Below are 21,650 nucleotides of genomic sequence, written 5' to 3' on the forward strand. Positions count from 1 at the left end.
GGAAATTAGTCCTGAATATTCATTGGAAGGACTGATGTTGAAGCTGTAACTCCAATACTGTGGCCAACTGATGTGAAGAACTGACTCCTTTGAAAAGACCCTGATGCTGGGAAAGACTGAAGGTGAGAGGAGAAGGGGACGACAGAGGATAAGATGACTGAATGGTATCACTGACTTGATTGACATGAGTTTCACTAAGCTCCGGAAGTTGGTGATGGACAGGGAAGCCTGGCATGCTGTAGACCATGGGCTCACAAAGAGTCGGACACGACTGAGCTACTGAACTGAACTGAAACTGTTTAGAATTTTCTACCATTCATAATGTGACAAAAAATTATATTGGAAATTTATCATTTGGGTGAAATCCTTCATATCATTTAGAACAAAAATTATATCCAAAATAATGTTAATAGATAAAATGAGACTTGTTTAGGTAATATCTTTTCAAATACCTTCTACTGTGTTAATTGTGCAAATAACATCAGATCTTGAAGCTATGCTGAACATACCAAATTTTTAAAAGGCTAAAAATAACAAGGGCTCAGTGTTCAATCAAATAAATGCTTTGAAAATATACCTATATTCAATTCCCATCTTGGCCACTTACAATAATACTAGTGGTATCTTCTTTAGTAAGTTATTTAACTCTGGGAGCCTCAGTTGCTTTATCAGTAAAAGAGAGATTATACTATTGACCTGAGTTTTTCTGAGGTTTAGCAAAAATGATTTTAAGAAGGCCTAGTACTCAGCTTGATTCTAATTCAACAATGACTCTGACTTTGGCAATTTTCTCATATCTCTTTGAAGCAGTAGCAAAAAAATTAATAATCTGTATGAATAGGCAAGAAAGTTAGAAACAAAGAATAAATAGGCTAATCGGTACTTTAAAATGAGAAAAAAAGCAGTCTTGCTGTAGCACAGATTTCACTGTAATGGCAAGGGGAGAAGGCTACAGAGAGGAGTGTTAGGGATGCTGAATAAATTGCTCCTCTTCACAAGTCTGACAGCCTACACTCTACCTGTGACTTACTCTAGAGGCCTGTGGAAATGTGGTAACATGGGCAATTGTTTCATTTTCCTTTGTAATGGTAAGCGAAAAATGGATAGTCAATAAAAAGAGATTATGAAAATGATCAAGAAATACTGATCGTATGTACTGTTTATTGTCACTTCACATATGCTTCCTATGTTGCAAATTAATGTTATATATGAATCACTTTCAAATGACCAAAAGAGGAAAAAAAAAAAAAACTTTAGTCCACTAATGGGCAGTTTACGGAGTTCAATTTTAACAACTCCAAATTATTCTTAGATTGTAAACATATTTATGACTGACCAGAGGCAAATAATAATAATGATTATATGAAAACAATATTTACTTACCCAGTTGGAGCACAAGTATTAGATTTATTATTATCAAAACAATGTGTTTGTGCACTTCCCTCTCTGTGGGTCCCCACTTGGAATAAAAATTAGCCTGTCCAAATAAAGCTAAATAAACAGGGTTGAAAGACTGCTGGATGAATTCTAAAATACTCAGTACTGTTTATTATAGCTGATCAGGCTAAACAAGAGACAAATTAAGATTCACTTCAAACTACTGAGCTAGGGAGCACGATTAAAAGAGACACTCCTTACCTATACAGGAGTAAAGCTGGACTTTTCAGTGCTGATTACAAGGTGAGAGAAATGAACACTCCAATAACACTGTAGTCAGCGTTTGTAATTCAGAAGTGTTCTTTGGAACACCATTCTAAAAATGGTAAGTGTTGCTTTCTTATTTTTAGAGGATAATACCTATTGGCTCCAAAGCATCACACATAGCATTCCATATAAAAGATGAATTTACCAACTGAACATTGAAAGACTCTAAGAGATGCTGCAAATGGTTATTCAGGTAACTTTTCTTTCCTTCAACAAAACAAAAGCAGAAAACAAATATGAATAGAAAGAACATTACAAGAGGGGACTCAGCTTACCTCCATCTAGCTCCTCCGCCCCAAAATGATTCCTGTAGAAGAGCATGATTTCTATCTTGTAACATTTGTAGATGGTCACCAAACAAACAAGCAGCAGAAGGATAGCACCAAGCCCTCCAGCAAGTTCAACTGTATACATCAGCTCTAGAAAAAAAAAATTACCAGAGGGAATTATACCATATTTACATACAAAATCATAAATTCAACTTGATTTCACACTTTTGTGAATGAGGTCAGATGTGGGTAATGGATTGACACAACCCCTTTCCTTTCTGCAGTAGAATGTGACCTTTTGATAACTTTCTAGCTGTTTCCTTGGTAACCCGATAAGGTGGTATGTGGTAACTGTGTTGCTAAGCAACATTGCTTATGGTAAGAATGAACCTACATTGGTAGATTGCATTTGGACTGATTTGTAAATACCTGATTGGAAACTATAATTTGGGGCTTGCTGGAGTGAAAGTGACTCTTACACATAAACATATTCTTGTGGGAATCCTGCAAGGTATGCTGGAGTTGATAAAAGAAATACTGGTTCCTCTGGAGACGAAGCTTTTAAGCCAGGATGGTTTCTGAACTCACCCAATCTGAATCTTAATCTTTCCCACCTCAGCTGTCACCCAGGGGTCAGGGCTGAGAAGAAATGAGGGGTGAACAGCACAGTTCCTGAAGGGCAGTGTGGAGTGCCGCATAGAGTTTGGGTGGACCACCTAATGAATACTGTCTGCTGGCTCCTGCCAGAAACACTAACACTTGTCTTTTTCAACAGAGTGGGGCCAATATGGCTGACCACAGTCTTGGAGGCTGAGTGCTAACTTGGGATTAAGAACTAGGCTCCTTAGTGGATGTCACAGCTGACTATATGGTCATATTTTCCTTTCACTAAGCTCTTAAATGGGCTTCCCAGGTGGCTCAGTTGTAAAGAATTGGCCTGCCAGTGCAGGAGATGCTGGTTTGGTCCTGGGATCAGGAAGATTCACTGGAGAAGGAAATGGCAACTCACTCCAGTGTTTTTGCCTGGGAAATCCCATGGACAGAGGAACCTGGTGGGCTACAGTCCATGGGGTCACAAAAGAGTCAGTCACGACTTAGCCACTAAACAGCAGCAACAGAACTAAATATTTTTTTCTTATCCTTTCTTTCCCCTTTGACTTGGTATGTTACTACATTCTATCCAAAAGAGTAATTTTCTTGCCACCCTCTGTATACAAGTTCTCTTATTCCTATAGAAATGATCAGACAATCTTAGAGATAAAACATTCACTTCTTTTTTCTCCTTCAGAGCTCATGCACAATGTAACAAATTCAATGATACTGGTATTTAAACATTAGGCCAGAATGCACAGATTTTGAAGTCCACTTTAGTGAAATGTTATTTAAACTGCCTGTGTATGTATTTTGATCTTGATCATCATAGTCCAAGTATTATTGATGGGTTGCTATTGTTCCTTGCAGTTGACAACTACCTTGAAAAGTACTAGTTTCCTTAATTACCACTAAAGATAACTATTCCTGAAATTATGGCTCTAAAGTAATGGTATTTTCAATTCTGTAATTTACAATCCACCAAAGGGTTATCTAACTCTGTAATAGTAGATGTAGTCTTAGATTGAGAATTTTAAAAGAATCTATGGTTTTGCAGTGACAACTACTCTTGGCTTCCAAGATCACTCTTGAGATCTTACTAATGGGGTGAAATCATCATGGGTGCAACGCAGTATCAGTGATAATCTGAAAAGTATGGCCATCATTTTCTCACAAGGACATTTTTTATTTGTGTGTATGTTTGCATGTGATGTCACTTATCCTGTGATGATTACAGGGAAAATAAAAAACCTCAGCCATATTTCTTCTTATCTAGTCATTAATTTCTAATTCAACAGTTGAATAAAAAGATACATATAACTAGTGTTTAATTAAGTGTAGATTTTATTTTTATGCAAGATTTTTATTTTTATTATGTTTATGCAAAATTTTTATGCAAGACATTTATAAATGTATGCAGCTTAAAAAATTTTCCATTTAGGTTTTTTACATTGGTTTACATAGCATGTGTAAATTCTCTCAAAGAAAATGATATATTAGATTCAGTTCCACATTCTTTTGCTCTAAGCTGGACACATTCATTAATATGAGTGCCAGCCAATATTGCTTACACATTAGGTGAGGACAAAATTACTAGGGGTTAAATTCTGTTACAGTTAAAAGAAATGATGGGAACCCACTGCTGTATTTTATCTTTACATTACAATGTGAATGGTGTTGCCCTAGCAAATGTCATTCCCTTTTGAAATAGGATCTACTTTTCAGCTCAAGTTCAGGCTGCCCGGAGTGGCAGCATTTAAAAAATAAAAAGATTCCATTTCAGCACAATGCAACATCAGAGGATGGAAAAAGAAAATGCAAACCTTTAAAACTCTGTTTAGCCTCTGTGTTATTTTTTTTAAATGATAGACTCTGCCCCCTTTAAGGGACTGAGATGGAATACAGAAAATTGTAAAGCAAAATCGCTAGGCAAAACCTAAGGGAAACAGGCATTTGGTTAAACACAACAAATGAACAAGTGCCAAAGAGTTAACGTTTAAGGGCACCAGCAGTCATTTAGTTACAGGCAATTAACAATAGTCCATGGAAAGCTCAAGAATGGACTAAGGGAAAACACATTGATTATTGCTGCAGTAGTAGACTGTTTTCGGAATAAATTGCTTCAATTTAAAACTAGATTTGCTACAAGCATTTTGAGCAATGACTACAATTTTTTCTTATCAAGACAGTTGGACCAAGCAACTCTTTAAAAGAAACAGCTAATTAAAATAAAGCGCATGCCATCCGCTAGTATATTGGATTACATTGTAAATAATAAACGCATTTGGTTTACACTAATCTCGCTGCAATTACCTAGTGTAGTCTGGGATCCTTTTTTTTTTTTTTTATTGGCCTGTACCTGGTGTTATTGTTTGCAAACTTTTTCTGCTAGGTATCTTTGAAGAGGTAAAGATGTTAACAGAGTTAAATCACAGTTTATAATTTTGAACTCTTCTCTTGGAATATCCATTTTCTTCTATTTATACATATCATCTTGTTTAAAGTATAGCTGAAGATTTTAGGTGACTTATTATAGTTCATCCTAAAATTGCCTTGTTCACTATATAAAGTCCTTTCAAATGCTCCGCCCTGATTTATATGCAGTAAAATATAAGTTCGTGGGGGAAATGGCTGATAGACAATATAATGATCTTAGTTTATTCATTAGCCTTACCAAGTACATTTCTTTTTCTCTCATTGTGTTATAAAGAGCTAAACTTTATAAGGATTTATCCATCCACATAAATTCATATGCATATTTATTTCTCTGGAGCAGTATAACTTATTTGTTCCTGGCAGGAGGATAATTATACTCAGCCTACAAAGATATTCAACTCAATTCTACAATACATCAATGCAATTTAGAAGCAGTTATAATTTTTTTTGGTGACACATTAAGAAACTGAATTGCTATTCACATAATAGCAAGAAAATGTTTTCAGAAGGTATAAACTGGTATGTAAAGATAGTAGTTTTGCTCTTGAAAAAGTGCTTTTTGGAAGAAACAAGGGTAGACATAATAATAATAGTAATAGTAATAATAATAAATGAAAATGGTCTCTGAATTTAACAACTTGATCTGTGCAGCCAAACATTTGGGCAAAAGATGACCTTCAAAGTAGTGTATTTTGCCATTTAGGAAAGAGGTTTTCGGCCAAAGTATCAAATTAACTTTAATTTAGTGTCAATTGAGAATGCAAATAGGGTCTTGGCGGAGACCCATGATTAAGGCCTAGTTAGACTAAGCTCCCACAAGCCCTTGGATCTGAAATGTTATATATTCATAAACTATTAAAATGAAGAATTAAATGAAAGAAGAGACAGAAGAAATGCATTGTTCTTTATATAGTTACCCTCAGAATGTCCTCTTTCTTTCTCCAACCAGACAGGAAGGGTGCTAAATTTCTTTTTGTATTTTTTTTTTTTTCTGTGAAGTAGGGGAATGTTCATAAGTGGTATGTATTAAAAGACAATTTACAACAAGTAAGGACAGAAATCAAGTAAAACATGAATCCATGAGTTTATATTAATTATAAGCAAATTAATAAAAAGGAAAGCTCTCCTTTCGAGCAGAATGCCAATTGGCAAATATAGAAAGAATAATAGAGTTGGAAATCACCACTTTCTACCATCCTAATAATAAATGACTCAGGAAAGAATTATCAACAGAGCCTAAAGTTAATGGATAAAAGATTGATGAGGTAGAACATTCATGCTATCTTAAAGCACCTCCTTACTGATTATTTACTAATGATTAAGGGAGAAACAGACACCATCTTAAGGAACTGACCAAATGAGCATCACCACTAATGGGACATGACACCGTGTACCTCCTGACGTAATGCATTAAGAAGGCATAACAACATTTATGCAGTATTCCAGCCACATATAAGGAAATATCTGCCCAAGGAGGAAATTACAAACTCAAACTGAGGGACACAGTATAAAAAATAAAATCTGGTTTCTATTCTTCGAAAAAGTCATAGGCATAAAAGGCAAATAAAGGTTGGGGAACAATCCCAGATTAGAAGAGACTAAAAAGACTTGACAACTAAATGAATTGCATAATTCTGGATGGAAAACATGGTATAAGAATATTATGGGAATACCCTTTGAAATGTGAATATAAACTATATATTAGATAATAGCAGTCTATCAATTTTCAATTTTCCTAAATTTGATAAATATACTCTGATGTTGTAAGAAAATTTCCTTGTTTTTAGAAGATTCATGTTGAAAAATTTAATCATGATGTCTGCAATTTACTCTCATATGATTCAGAAATATGTGTTTATATACATTGCGTAGATTTATCTTACCTAACCTGTCTAGATGAAGAGATATAAGGCAAGTGTGGCAAAATGTTAATAATAGGTGAATCTAGTTGAAGAGGCTATATGGAAGTTTATTGTATTATTCTTACAGCTCTTCTGGAATGTCTGTAGGTTTCTTTTTTACAAACTAAAAGACTTTCACTATAGCATTTATCATTATAGGATATAATATTTAATTTTCTAATTATTATATTTATTATCTATTGTCTATCTCCTCCCATTGGAATTTAAATTCCATCAGGGCAAGTTTTTTTTGTCTATTTTGTCCATATTTTTTTTTACTGATACTATCAAGTGCCTTGAAATCAACCTGACACATAGAAGAAACTCAGTATATTTGTTGAATAAGTGGATGACTGAATGACTAAGAAAAAGTACAGTTTTCGAATGAAAAGTTAGTTTTTTTGTATTCCACTCTAAAATTAGAATAATATCTCTGTGAGCCACTTTTCCAGACAATGTGTCATGAGATTCAAGCAACTGATATATAATTATTAATACACAGTCTATTAACTTGATAAAACTTCATTTTATAAAAAAATGGCTAACTTCATAGTACAGATTTAAAATGATTTTTCCATCTATAAACCCAATGATAATATACATAGTCTTTGTAGACTTAAAGAACTAGGAGAGTTTGAATTCACTTGGCATTTAGGAATCAATCTTGTATTGTTTTACATCTTTGATATTATCATATTACTTATTAATCATTTTTGTCTTTTCACTCACTCCTTCATTCACTTTCTTTTTGTTCTTTAAGTGCTTTAAATGTACCAGGCATAGTGTGTTGAGTTCTAGTGATCAAATGATGGATGGAATATACTCCTTGCCTTGAAGGAGCTGATGTGTAGTTGCAGAGTCAGGCATACACGGAAATATTTTTAAAAAATTAAAAAATATTTAAAAAATAAAAAAAGCTAATCTTTATTGTGCACCTAAGTGTCACTCTGCTAGGCCTTTTATATAGGGGTAAGAAATGCTCTACTGTAAGAATAATAATCAAGGACCAGATGAACATCTCACTCAGGGTGCTTTGTGTATGCATGTTGTGTTTCTGTTGGGGGATTTTAGAGACAGAGATCAGATGCTGTATGGCACACTGCAGGACAGAGGCTGCAAACGAGTTTGGCAAGGTTGAGTGTGGAGAACAGGGAAAGCAAGTATATGGTATGATGGGTGATGGTCAGCAAATTTATGCTCTGATTTCTCAGCTGGTATGTATCATTTATCTTTTTTTTTTTCCTTTTCCAAGCAACTAGCATGTATCTTGAAAATAAATATTTGTTTGAAGGATTCATGGTGTCAGTTAAGTCAGGTTTCTTAAAATTAGGTCATAAAAATAGGACAAAGATTCTCCCCAGTGGAAAATTGACATATATTTTCAAAATGTACCATGTGGTCTTACTTATACAGACAGAGCTTTATCACTGAAAACATTTCCCCTTTGGATTCTAAAAGCACTGTTTGAAACAGGTTAATCCAGAGACCGTAAGGTGGGCTGTGCACAGACCACCATGTATTTGCACACACAGAAACATACCAAATATTCAGATGGGGCCCCCTTCACTTTAGATTGTGTAGGACTTAGCATGATGGGGAGAAACTAGACAAAAGAAGACTCTGCTATATTGAACAACAAAATGGGCCTCATGTGACCAGCTTAGAAAAGACACAGCCATTGTACATCAAGGTGTCAAACTTCACTGATGCCTAAAAGAAAATCTCTGAGAAGAAAAAGTATTTGCTTTACTTCCACTATGAATTTCCTTTCAACATGTCATACAAATAGACAGTCACAGATGGAGTGTTATAAAACATCTCTGGAGAGAAAACTGTCAGAGTGAAGGTGGCATTGCCATTTACTCCTTTGTGTTAAGGGCTGCAGTATTTATTCTGGACGCAACCCTCCACCAGAGGATATATGGTCACATTTAGAAGAATTTTGTCTTCCACTGGGATTGCTTCGGATTGGCCAAAGAACCCAGAACATCTGGACTGTTTACATAACCAATAGAAAGAACCATGTTTTTGACAGAAACACTGAGCACTTCTAAAAAAAACCTGTATGCTGATTTGCACTTCAGTTCAGTTCAGTTCAGTTCAGTCGCTCAGTCGTGTCTGACTCTTTGTGACCCCATGAATCGCAGCACACCAGGCCTCCTGTCCATCACCAACTCCCGGAGTTCACTCAGACTCACGTCCATCGAGTCAGTGATGCCATCCAGCCATCTCATCCTGGGTCGTCCCCTTCTCCTCCTGCCCCCAATCTCTCCCAGCATCAGAGTCTTTTCCAATGAGTCAGCTCTTCGCATGAGGTGTCCAAAGTACTGGAGCTTCAGCTTTAGCATCATTCCTTCCAAAGAAATCCCAGGGCTGATCTCCTTCAGAATAGACTGGTTGGATCTCCTTGCAGCCCAAGGGACTCTCAAGAGTCTTCTCCAACACCACAGTTCAAAAGCATCAATTCTTCGGCGCTCAGCCTTCTTCACAGTCCAACTCTCACATCCACACATGACCACAGGAAAAACCATAGCCTTGACTAGACGGACCTTAGTCGGCAAAGTAATGTCTCTGCTTTTGAATATGCTATCTAGGTTGGTCATAACTTTTCTTCTAAGGAGTAAGCGTCTTTTAATTTCATGGCTGCGGTCACCATCTGCAGTGATTTTGGAGCCCCCCAAAATAAAGTCTGACACTGTTTCTACTGTTTCCCCATCTATTTCCCATGAAGTGATGGGACCAGATGCCATGATCTTCGTTTTCTGAATGTTGAGCTTTAAGCCAACTTTTTCACTCTCCTCTTTCACTTTCATCAAGAGGCTTTTTAGATCCTCTTCACTTTCTGCCATAAGGGTGGTGTCATCTGCATATCTGAGGTTCTTGATATTTCTCCCAGCAATCTTGATTCCAGCTTGTGTTTCTTCAGTCCAGCGTTTCTCGTGATGTACTCTGCATAGAAGTTAAATAAGCAGGGTGACAATATACAGCCTTGACGGACTCCTTTTCTTATTTGGAGCCAGTCTGTTGTTCCATGTCCAGTTCTAACTGTTGCTTCCTGACCTGCATACAGATTTCTCAAGAGGCAGGTTAGGTGGTCTGGTATTCCCATCTCTTTCAGAATTGTCCACAGTTTATTGTGATCCACACAGTCAAAGCCTTTGGCATAGTCAATAAAGCAGAAATGGATGTCTTTCTGGAACTCTCCTGCTTTTTCCATGATCCAGCGGATGTTGGCAATTTGGTCTCTCGTTCCTCTGCCTTTTCTAAAACCAGCTTGAACATCAGGAAGTTCATGGTTCACGTATTGCTGAAGCCTGGCTTGGAGAATTTTGAGCATTACTTTACTAGCATGTGAGATGAGTGCAATTGTGCGGTAGTTTGAGCATTCTTTGGCATTGCCTTTCTTTGGAATGGGAATGAAAACTGACCTTTTCCAGTCCTGTGGCCACTGCTGAGTTTTCCAAATTTGCTGGCATATTGAGTTCAGCACTTTCACAGCATCATCTTTCAGGATTTGAAATAGCTCCACTGGAATTCCATCACCTCCACTAGCTTTGTTTGTAGTGATGCTTTCAAAGGCCCACTTGACTTCACATTCCAAGATGTCTGGCTCTAGATTAGTGATCACATTATCATCATTATCTGGGTCATGAAGATCTTTTTTGTACAGTTCTTCCGTGTATTCTTGCCACCTCTTCTTAATATCTTCTGCTTCTGTTAGGTCCATACCATTTCTGTCCTTTATTGAGCCCATCTTTGCATGAAATGTTCCCTTGGTATCTCTAATTTTCTTGAAGAGATCTCTAGTCTTTCTGATTCTGTTGTTTTCCTCTATTTCTTTGCATTGATCGCTGAAGAAGGCTTTCTTATCAGTATATTCAGTATATTGAGTTGTTAAGAATAGATTTATAAAATATATTACACATGTAGAAACGAATTGCACTGCAATAGACAAGATGGGATGTTTTGATAAACTTCAGAATTCTATGTTGTTATTACAACTTTTTCCCTTTAGGATTTCTGTTTGAGGATTTTTAACATATTTCTTAATTATTGAAAGCATTACAATAAAATGTGTTTGGCAAAAGCTGACTCTCTCACAAGACAAATTTCATTCAAAATCTTGGTGATTCAACAGAGCTAGAGACTATTAAGGTAAAAAAAAAAAATAAAACCACATGCTTGGTCATTTCCCTCAATGGAAGTAACAGAAAAATCCATTTCTTATCCCTGTTGAATCTTTTTTGACCACTCTGTTTTCTGAAAACATAAAAATGCTGAAGAAAATAGTGGTAAGTTTGCTTTCCCTCTCTCATTTTGTAAAGAGATGCTAATCAAGAATTTATCAATATTTAAGTATTTTTTTTCCTCCCATCAACATTCTATGAAGGAATAGACATGCCTTGGGAACTACCAATAGCAGGACCTACCATTCCTTGATTCCTCTTAAGGCTCCTTAAGCTACGACAAAGTTGAGAATAAGGTGGGTTTCTTATATCTTTTAGTGGCTTGTGTTGTCAGGATATATGAAAAGCCCATCTTCCATAATGAATTCTCTTTTACCAAAACAGCAATAACACTGCCTTGCTTCACACAGTGTAAGGCCTTATCTTATTGTCTCACTCTATGTACTGGTTTTTGGTGTATGAAAATTAGCAGCTGTTTGAGAAAATGCAGAGGTCAAGGTGTCCCCCAATATGCAATGTTTTCTAATATAGACAGATACAAAGGAGAAGCAAGAGTACATTCAAGGAAACAGACTTTAATATACTTTCAAAATGTGGAAATAATTTGATATTATAGAAAACAGATCAATGGTAGGTTTCCTATAAGCATTTTGAATACTCCAGACTGTAGCAATAGATTTTTTTCCTCACCTTTTTTCCAGACTATAAAATATGCTTATTGTAAGAAAATTGAAAATCATATAACAATAAGAGAAAGAAATTAAAGGTCACATGGAATCAGACCACCCTGAGATGACCACTATTACTATTGCTGTTACAATTTTTTAATGAATCTCTTTCTAATGTGTTAGATGTCGAGTGAACTTAACAGAGGCAAGTGACCTATAGCTTTAAATGTTTATACTTCAAAAAAGCTTATATTTTGCCTTTTACTCTGGACACTTTGGAATAGAGTTGTCCATGGTGGTTTATAATCTGTGTTTTGCTGAGGGTCCTCATGGTAAACTCTTTATCCTAATTAATTTTTCATTCACCTATCAACCCAATCATTATTTATAGATGCTTGATTCAGGAAGGCAAGTCAAGCAGGAATTATTTAACTCTACCATGGAGCTTTTCTCTGTATACAAAATAATCATTTTTTTGCAACAGTTTACAAATATTCCTTGAAAAAGTAGATTAAAACATAATCCAATTTTAGAGAAAATATGGATTTCAAGTTACATTTAATCTAATTGCATTGTTTTACTGAAAAGCAAACTAACCTGGTTTGTGAATAGTTAAAACTTGAGGGACTTTCCTGGTGGTCCAGTGGTGAAGACTCTGTGCTTCCGCTGCAGGGGGTGTGGGTTTGATCTCTGGTTGAAGGAGGAAGATCCCGAATGCCACATGGCAAGTTGAAAATATATTCTAATATTGTCAACTTTTATGGTACTATTGAGTTGCCACTGATATTAGTTTGCCCAGGAAGACAGCCAGTATGGAATTTTGTTGTGACATCTTTAATGTATTCCTTTTAGCTACTTTAAATAGTGATATATTTAGAAAATATAGACACACTTGTTCACTTGGGGAGAATTAGAAATGCACCCGAGCAGTTGTGAGTCATTATCCAGAAATGGTGAAATAGTATAAATGAGTTTTCAAGTCATATTCATTTTATATTTCATACTAGAATTAGAATTCCAAACTGATTCAAGTCAAGTAATTTAAGTATCATTCCTCAGGTTTTGATAATGGCCTCTTCCATTTTAGTTTCCGTGAATTTGGTCACCGTTACTAGTCAGTACTTTGAACTGCAGTCACATATCTTAAGGAATTCTAATTTCTATTCTGCCATTAGAGAAACTTGTCATCTAAATATGTGAATCAACCTTACAAACAGTTAAAACTGTAACCAAAGTCCTGGGAAGAGCAACTGTTCCATTCCACTTTCAAGATTTGAAAATTGAGGTACAATGATACAAAACTCTGAGAACCTGCAAAATCTGATGAATTGGCTAATATATACTATTAGTCACCCAGGGTTGAATATGTTCTTACAAGATTACTGCACTGTGGTTTAAAGACAATTAGGTAAATGATAAAATGAAGAACAATGACATGAAGAGACTTGCTCTAGGTCATACAAGAGTCAAAAACAAAACACTCTCAAGTAACAGTTTTTCCATCACAGTTCACAATTTTTCAGTCAATCTTCATTCATATCAAAGTCTAATTCATCGTCATGACTTTTGGGTGATTTTTAAAATGACCATTTTGTGCTTTCTTAAGTATACCACTGGATTTCTTTTGGTCAAGTACAAACAAAATCTATTTTAATAGCATTTAAATGTCCGATTGTAATTTAGAGAAATCAACCTCCGGCTATATCATTCCTCACAGAACACATGCTAAAAATAGCACATGTGCCCTAAAAGTAGAGACAAATAGCTAACATATTTCTTACAGATGGCAAATGCAATTCGCAACACTAAAATTGAATACAAGTTACCATGGTAATTTATTGGAAATCAACACATTTTTTTTCCTACTATATGACCTGAGAGAACAGTTAGCATTTTTTAATGTGTCAAGTCTAATTTCTCACTTTACTGACCTGGTTGTCAAAGTTCGATATACAGGGAACTGCTTATTAAAAGTTATACCTTGCATTTTTGACCCAGTTGTGCCATTTCTCAACTGAGCGCAAGAATTCACAGCTATAAATAGGTACAGCCATCTCCCTCTCCCCAACAATGCTGCTTTAATGCCCAGGATGGTGATCGACCTTCTTCCTGCAGCAGTGACTCAACTACTAAGGACAACTAACCCAGTGCCTTGCCCAGAGCTGGCACTTAGCACATATTTAGTGAATGGGAATGATTTATTGCTTTCTCATGCAATAGCATTATATGAATATATGAATCATTTTTAGCGGTGAAGTGAGATTTTGAGCAGGATATGAGAAATTGTCAGTTACTTGGTTATTTTGACCTAGAAATGATGAGAACATGAAGGTAGTTCTGAGAAGTGAAGAGAGTGGTGTGTCGGTGGGTAGTGGCCACAGAGATGGTATTCTGTTTGCGATCTCTGATCATATATGTGAAATTGGGCAATGTGTGTGCCTCATGCTATCTGTGGCTTCTTGCAAATATCTTAAACTGAATTAAGTTTAATTATTGTTGAAACTGCTAGTGTGTTGCTTTCCAAGACAAAGATCCCAGTTCCAGTGGATTCCCTCTGCTCTCACTGTAGGTCTGTGTTTTTACAGCCTCTTTAGATGTTAGACAGATGCCTATAAAAAATGATTTGAACTTCCAAACATGCAGGTCTGTTTATCCAGATTCTTTTACTGGGTTATTTCTTCTTTGCCTGTTTTGTAATCATATCATTGACCATGGAGGTTCAGTTTTCACACTGTCTGCTCTTCCTTACAACACACAGTTGAGATTTGGCTGTTTAAAACAGGAAATCAGCAGTATTTACTGCCCATCATAGAGCTTGTTTCTCCTTGGTAATTGCTATTTTCACAGACTGAACTCTGTATATAGCCTATTTGCATAGGCTGAAATACATGTATATACCCATATATAGGTTGTTGAGACATTCTTAAGTGGATTTCCATTTTCAAAAGGGATATGTAGGAACTGTGTCCAAGAATAAAGGCCCTCTTCCTGTAAGAGGGTAATTATTTAATAGCTGAAGAGTGTTCTCTCAGATATTGCCCTGAGTAGCAAATGTGTTCTATAAAGCACAATTTCATTGAATACACGAGGCAAGTAACCTCATTAAGAGGGGATGTGAGGGCAATGTACAAAATAAATGTTCAACTAGGTTCAAAGGTGTTGATCATGTAAAAAGAATGGGGCAATAGAATTCATCCCACTGACTGGCTCTACCCCTCTTTCATTCCTCTGTCATGGAAACAGTGAACTCAAGAGAGTTAGTTGCTTTTCACCTATTAGATTCTACCAAGTTTGTTAGAGGACCTATTGTCTAGGCAAAGACCTTGGCATGCCGAATGTGATCCACAGACCAGCAGCATTAGCACCAATAAAAAATCCATTCAAAATTCAAATCTTGAGTTCACCTTAGACTAAGGAAATAATAAGAACATGAAAAATCACTTTTAAACAAACTTCCTAGGTGATTTCTATGAACTGTAAAGATTGTGATAACAGCAACGGCAGAAGATTGTAAAGCATTGCTCTGGGGACTTCTAGTTAACTCTCCCAGAGTGGTATAGGGGAGCAAATTTTGCTACCCCCAAAAGTGTCTCTTTGGTATGACGATTAACTTAGTCTGATTATTTTAAAGAAAAAGAAACTCAGGAAGTTTTTCTTGTTTCCTCCAGCTTAGTTGCCCAAAATACTGGGGTGGCCAAAAAGTTCGTTCAGGTGTTCTGTGCCATCTTATGGACAAACTTGAACAAACTTTTTGGGTAACCCAATAATTTCAGTAAAGGTCCTGTTCCCAGAAGAGAGCTATCAGCAGAGACATCTGCAAAGAACAAGGGCCAGGTGTGGCGAGGGGAACCTAGCAGGGCTTAGAGATCAGAGTCCACTCCGTGTCCCACAGTCTATGCCTGGCCCAGCAAACATTTGCCTTTCCAATTCCACATGAATTGCCTTCCTATCCTTTTAGGTTCCAAACCACTACCCTCAATATCCTTGTTTATCTTTAGCTGAAGATGGTATTTAAGTGAGGATTTCAGTCATTTTGGTGAGTTACTCAGTTCTCCTGGGTTTCTCTGATGTATGAAGTGAAAAAAAGTGAAAGTGTTAGTTGCTCAGTTGTGTCCGACTCTTTGTGACCCCAAGGACTGTAGCCCCCCAGGCTCCTCCATTCATGGAATTCTCCAGGCAAGAATACTGGAGTGGGTAGCCATTCCCTTCTCCAGGGGATCTTCCTGACTCAGGGATCAAACCCGTATCTCCTGCATTGCAGGCAGATTCTTTACCATCTAGCCACCAGGGAAGCCCATACATGTTATTAAACTTTTGCTTACATTTTCTCCTATTGATCTGTCTCATGTTAGTTTAACTCAGATAAAAGAACTTAGATAGGTACAGAAAAAAATTCTTCCTCCCTGACAGTTGGTGTAGCAGGCAGGATTCAACTTGACTAGCTGGACACTACTAAGTCCGAGGATACTGTAGCTAAGAAATTCTTCAATAATTGTCCAAAACTGGCCAAAGGTAAGAGTTCTTACCATGTCATTTGGTCTCCCAGACATCTGCCTGTGGGTCTGTTGGAAACGAGAGTGGTAAGAGTTCTTTTTCTCTTTTATAAAATTAGCTTAGCAAGAGAAAATATTTGTGGAGTTAGTTTCTTGGACTTAGAAACTCTGGTAAATTCAGCAGAGTATTCTTGGCTTTATTGATCCTTTTCCTCCTAAAGATGGTAACCTGTTCTTTGCCTCATGTATTGTGTCATTTGTTCTATGTCCTGACAGCTTGACTTTTTGACCAGTGGGGATATTCTCCCTGGTATGTACATTATAGACAGGGTATTTTTATACCTCTAGATGGCAATACCATAATCAATTTGTAAAAAAGCTCTATTTACTTAGTGTTACTTTAGTAAGCACTTATATAAATTATTTCTAAATATAATAGGAATTAAATGTTCCTCAAGTTCATGTGATCTAAGATTCATCTTTAGTCAATAAAAGCAAATTTAAAATTACTGATTTAATTCAAACAGGTATATCTTTAGATTTGTCAGCATTCAGTGTAATACTTTTATTCTATCTAGGTTTACTAAAAGTCAAATAAGTTCATGCTACCTCTGTTATAAAATTTGTCAACAAGAAAAATAACTTAAAAGAGTTAACTGCTTTAATGTCTCATAAAACCTTCAGGGGTAATCTTAGTGTGATTATTAAAGACAAATGTATTAAAGAGATGCAAATGAGATAAACACTTTTAGGTAAACTTTCAAAAAATGATTGTTTTCTGATTGTTAAATAGTTTCCCAAATCGTTTTGGGAAATTAAATCCTTAGGGTTTTGCTATCTCAAATTAAATGAGGGAAATTCATTAAATATCTAGATCATTTCTGAACAAGATAAAATAATAAAATATTAATACATTGTTTCATCTACTTCTGACTTCCTAATACAGACAGAATATGCAGAGTACATCATGAGAAACACTGGACTAGAAGAAACACAAGCTGGAATCAAGATTGCCAGGAGGAATATCAATAACCTCAGATATGCAGATGACACCACCATTATGGCAGAAAGTGAAGAGGAGCTAAAAAGCCTCTTGATGAAAGTGAAAGAGGAGAGTGAAAAAGTTGGCTTAAAGCTCAACATTCAGAAACGAAGATCATGGCATCTGGTCCCATCACTTCATGGGAAATAGATGGGGAAACAGTGGAAACAGTGTCAGACTTTATTTTGGGGGGCTCCAAAATCACTGCAGATGGTGAATGCAGCCATGAAATTAAGAGACGCTTACTCCTTAGAAGAAAAGTTATGACCAACCTAGATAGCATATTCAAAAGCAGAGACATTACTTTGCCGACTAAGGTCCGTCTAGTCAAGGCTATGGTTTTTCCTGTGGTCATGTATGGATGTGAGAGTTGGACCGTGAAGAAAGCTAAGCGCCAAAGAATTGATGATTTTGAACTGTGGTGTTGGAGAAGACTCTTGAGGGTCCCTTGGACTGCAAGGAGATCCAGCCAGTCCATTCTGAAGGAGATCAGCCCTGGGATTTCTTTGGAAGGAACGATGCTAAAGCTGAAGCTCCAGTACTTTGGACACCTCATGCGAAGAGCTGACTCATTGGAAAAGACTCTGATGCTGGGAGAGATTGGGGACAGAAGGAGAAACGGACGACCCAGGATGAGATGGCTGGATGGCATCACGGACTCGATGGACGTGAGTCTGAGTGAACTCCGGGAGATGGTGATGGACAGGGAGGCCTGGTGTGCTGCGATTCATGGGGTGGCAAAGAGTCAGACACGACTGAGCGACTGAACTGAACTGAACTGAACTGAAAGATGAATTTCAGGTTTTTAGTCACCAGATCTCATTCCACACTGAAAGGCTGCACTACTTAAAAGGGCACATATGTCTAGAAATTATAAAAGGTATTTCTAAATTCTTTACACCACAAAATCCTAATGTAGTTCACAATTGTGTATTTATTTCCACTAGAAATTAAGGTTTCTAATTAATATATGGTTAATATGATTAAGAGCGCCAGAGATAATAAGGGAAATGATATGTGCAAGGAAATGAAAATGTATTTTTGGGTAAGAAAAGGCATGAGGTATGGTGATGCATTTTTGTTGGAGAAATAAGAGCAATTTTTGTCCTACACTTGACTATTTCAAAACAGAAAGGAGATCAAGGGACAGACTAAACTGGACAGAGAAATTTGTTGAAATTTTCTGAAGAAGGGATCTTGGGAAAAGAATTTTATGTGTGATCAACCTGGCTAAGATTGGAATAAAGTTAATTATGTGAATGAATTTCAGCATCAAAGGTACACTGCCTACCTATGTTGTTGTTGTTTAGTTGCTAAGTCATGTCTGACTCTTTGGGACCCCATGGACTGCAGCATGCCATTCTCCTCTGTCCTCCATTATCTCCCAGAGTTTGCTCAAATTCATGTCCATTGAGTCAGTGATGTTATCTAACCATCTCATGCTCTGCTGCCTCCTTCGCTTTTTTCTTTCAATAAGCAGTGGTAAACAAAGATTTTCTTTGTCATTAATGCCATCTATCTATAAAAATAAAAATGCAATCTTTTATCTTCATCAGATCTTTGACTATTTAGGAAAAAAACTGAGATTGTTCAATATTTACAAAGCTAACTATCTAACTTTCTGTATTTGCCTGTGAAATCTTTGTCATTTTGATTAAATAGCTAACTAACTATAGCGTCACAGTGACCTATGACTCTGTTTGAAAAAGTGTTTTAAAATTTTTTGAAATTTTTGACAAACTTCCCTCAAATCAAATTCAAATGAAATCTTATTGACCTGGAAATAATTTGGGGGCTTTCCAAACGCCCCTGGAATACAGCAAAATATTCGCTTTCTCTCCTAATAAAAGACAGATATGAAAATAATTAGGCTTATTGAGTAGGCTAAATTTCATGGGAAGCATTGTCAAATAAGTGATGATAAATGTTCTTAGGTTATATTATATGGGGAAACGTTATTATAAGTGCTCTAGAAATTTATAAAATTTGTAAAATTCAGATATGTCCTTGTACAATGTTATTAGTCATAATTCTAGTTATTATTTTAAAATTTTATGTGTCACAGAAATAACCAAATTTCGTCTTCAATTATATTTTAATGACTCAGATCTTTAACCATGCCATTTTAAGTCTTTTGTCATTTACAGGAAATTACAGTGTTACTCTGATGCTTTTGCAAACAAAGCAAAACTTCAACGTCAACTGCAAGAAGATCCTACAGTTCAGTTCAGGTGCTCGGTCGTGTCCGATTCTTTGCGACTCCATGGACTGCAGCATGCCAGGCTTCCCTGTCTATTACTAACTCTCGGAGCTTGCTCAAACTGACGTCCATCAAGACGGTGATGCCATCAAACCACCTCATCCTCTGTCGTCCCCTTCTCCTCCTGCCTTCAATCTTTCCCAGCATCAGGGTCTTATCCAAGGAGTCAGTTCTTTGCATCAAGTGGCCAAATATTGGAGATTCAGCTTCAGCATCAGTCCTTCCAATGAATATTCAGGGCTAATTTCCTTTAGGATGGACAGGTTGGATCTCCTTAAAGTCCAAGGGACTCTCAAGAGTCTTCTCCAGCACCACAGTTCAAAAGCATCAATTCTTCAGCACTCAGCTTCCTTTATAGTCCAACTTTCACATCCATACATGACTACAAGAAAAACCATAGCTTTGACTAGATGGACCTTTGTTGGCAAAGTAATGTCTCTGCTTTTCAATATGCTGTCTAGGTTGGTGATAGCTTTTCTTCCAAGGAGCAAGCGTCTTTTAATTTCATGGCTGCAGTCACCACCTGCAGTGATTTTGGAGCCCCCCAAAATAAAGTTTTCACTGTTTCCACTGTTTCCCCAGCTATTTGCCATGAAGTAATGGGACCGGATTCCATGATCTTAGTTTTCCGAATGTTGAGTTTAAAGCCAACTTTTTCACTCTCCTCTTTCACTTTCATCAAGAAGCTCTTCAGTTCCTCTTTGCTTTCTGCCATAAGGGTGGTGTCATCTGCATATCTGAGGTTATTGATATTTCTCCCGGCAATCTTGATTCCAGCTTGTGCTTCATCTAGTCCAGCATTTTGCATGATGTACTCTGCATAGAAGTTAAATAAGCCAGGTGAAAATATACAGGCTTGATGTACTCCTTTTCCTATTTGGAACCAGTCTGTTGTTCCATGTCCAGTTCTAACTGTTGCATCTTGACCTGCATACAGATTTTCTCAGGAGGCAGGTCTGGTATTCCCATCTTTTGAAGAATTTTCCAGTTTTTTGTGATCCACACAGTCAAAGGCTTTGGCATAGTCCATACATCAGAAGTAGATGTTTTTCTGGAACTCTTGCATTTTTTATGATCCAACAAATGTTGGCAATTTGATCTCTGGCTCCTCTGCCTTTTCTAAATCTAGCTTGAACATCTGGAAGTTCATGGTTTACATACTGTTGAAGCCTGGCTCGGAGAATTTTGAGCATTACTTTGCTAGCGTGTGAGATGAGATTGCACTAGTATGTGCAATTGTGTGGTAGCTTGAACATTCTTTGGCATTGCCTTTCTTGGGGATTGGAATGAAAACTGACCTTTTTCAGCCCTGTGGCCACTGCTGAGTTTTCCAGATTTGCTGGCATATTGAGTGCAGCACTTTCACAGCATCATCTTTCAGGATTTGAAATAGCTCAGCTGGAATTCCACCACCTCCACCAGCTTTGTTCGTAGTGGTGCTTCCTAAGGCCCTCTTGACTTCGCATTCCAGGATGTCTGGCTCTAGGTGAATGACCACACCATTGTGGTTATCTGGGTCATGTAGATCTTTTTTGTATAGTTCTTCCGTGCATTCTTGCCACCTCTTCTTAATATCTTCTGTTTCTGTTAGGTCCATACCATTTCTGTCCTTTATTGTGCCCATCTTTGCATGAAATGTTCCCTTGGTATCTCTAAGTTTCTTGACGAGCTCTCTAGTCTTTCCCATTCTATTGTTTTCCTTGATCGCTAAAGAAGGTTTTCTTATCTCTCCTTGCTATTCTTTGGAATTCTGCATTCAAATGGGTACATCTTTCCTTTTCTCCTTTGCCTTTAGCTTCTCTTCTTTTCTCAGCTATTTGTAAGGCCTCCTCAGACAACCATTTTGCCTTTTTGCACTTATTTTTCTTGGGGATGGCCTTGATCCCTGCTTCCCATACAATGTCACAAACCTCTGTCCATAGTTCATCAGGCACTCTATCAGATCTAATCCCTTGAATCTATTTGTCACTTACACTGTATAATAGTAAGGGATTATATTTAGGTCATACCTGAATGGTCTAGTGGTTTTCCCTACTTTCTTCAATTTAAGTCTGAATTTGGCAATAAGGAGTTCATGATCTGAACCACAGTCAGCTCCC

General features: G+C 36.9%; 1 protein-coding gene across 1 annotated transcript in view; it reads right to left on the reverse strand.

Annotated features, from left to right (window-relative positions):
• The window catches only part of IL1RAPL1 (interleukin 1 receptor accessory protein like 1), a 687,113-nt gene that overhangs the window by 18,704 nt on the left and 646,759 nt on the right, over positions 1–21,650 (reverse strand). Inside the window, exon 8 of the mRNA XM_052662751.1 lies at positions 1,980–2,123. Within this exon, the coding sequence (XP_052518711.1) occupies positions 1,980–2,123 (144 nt within the window). The remainder of the gene's footprint in view (positions 1–1,979; positions 2,124–21,650) is intronic.

This window comes from Budorcas taxicolor, chromosome X (genome assembly GCF_023091745.1).
Source record: "Budorcas taxicolor isolate Tak-1 chromosome X, Takin1.1, whole genome shotgun sequence".
NCBI lineage: Eukaryota > Metazoa > Chordata > Mammalia > Artiodactyla > Bovidae > Budorcas > Budorcas taxicolor.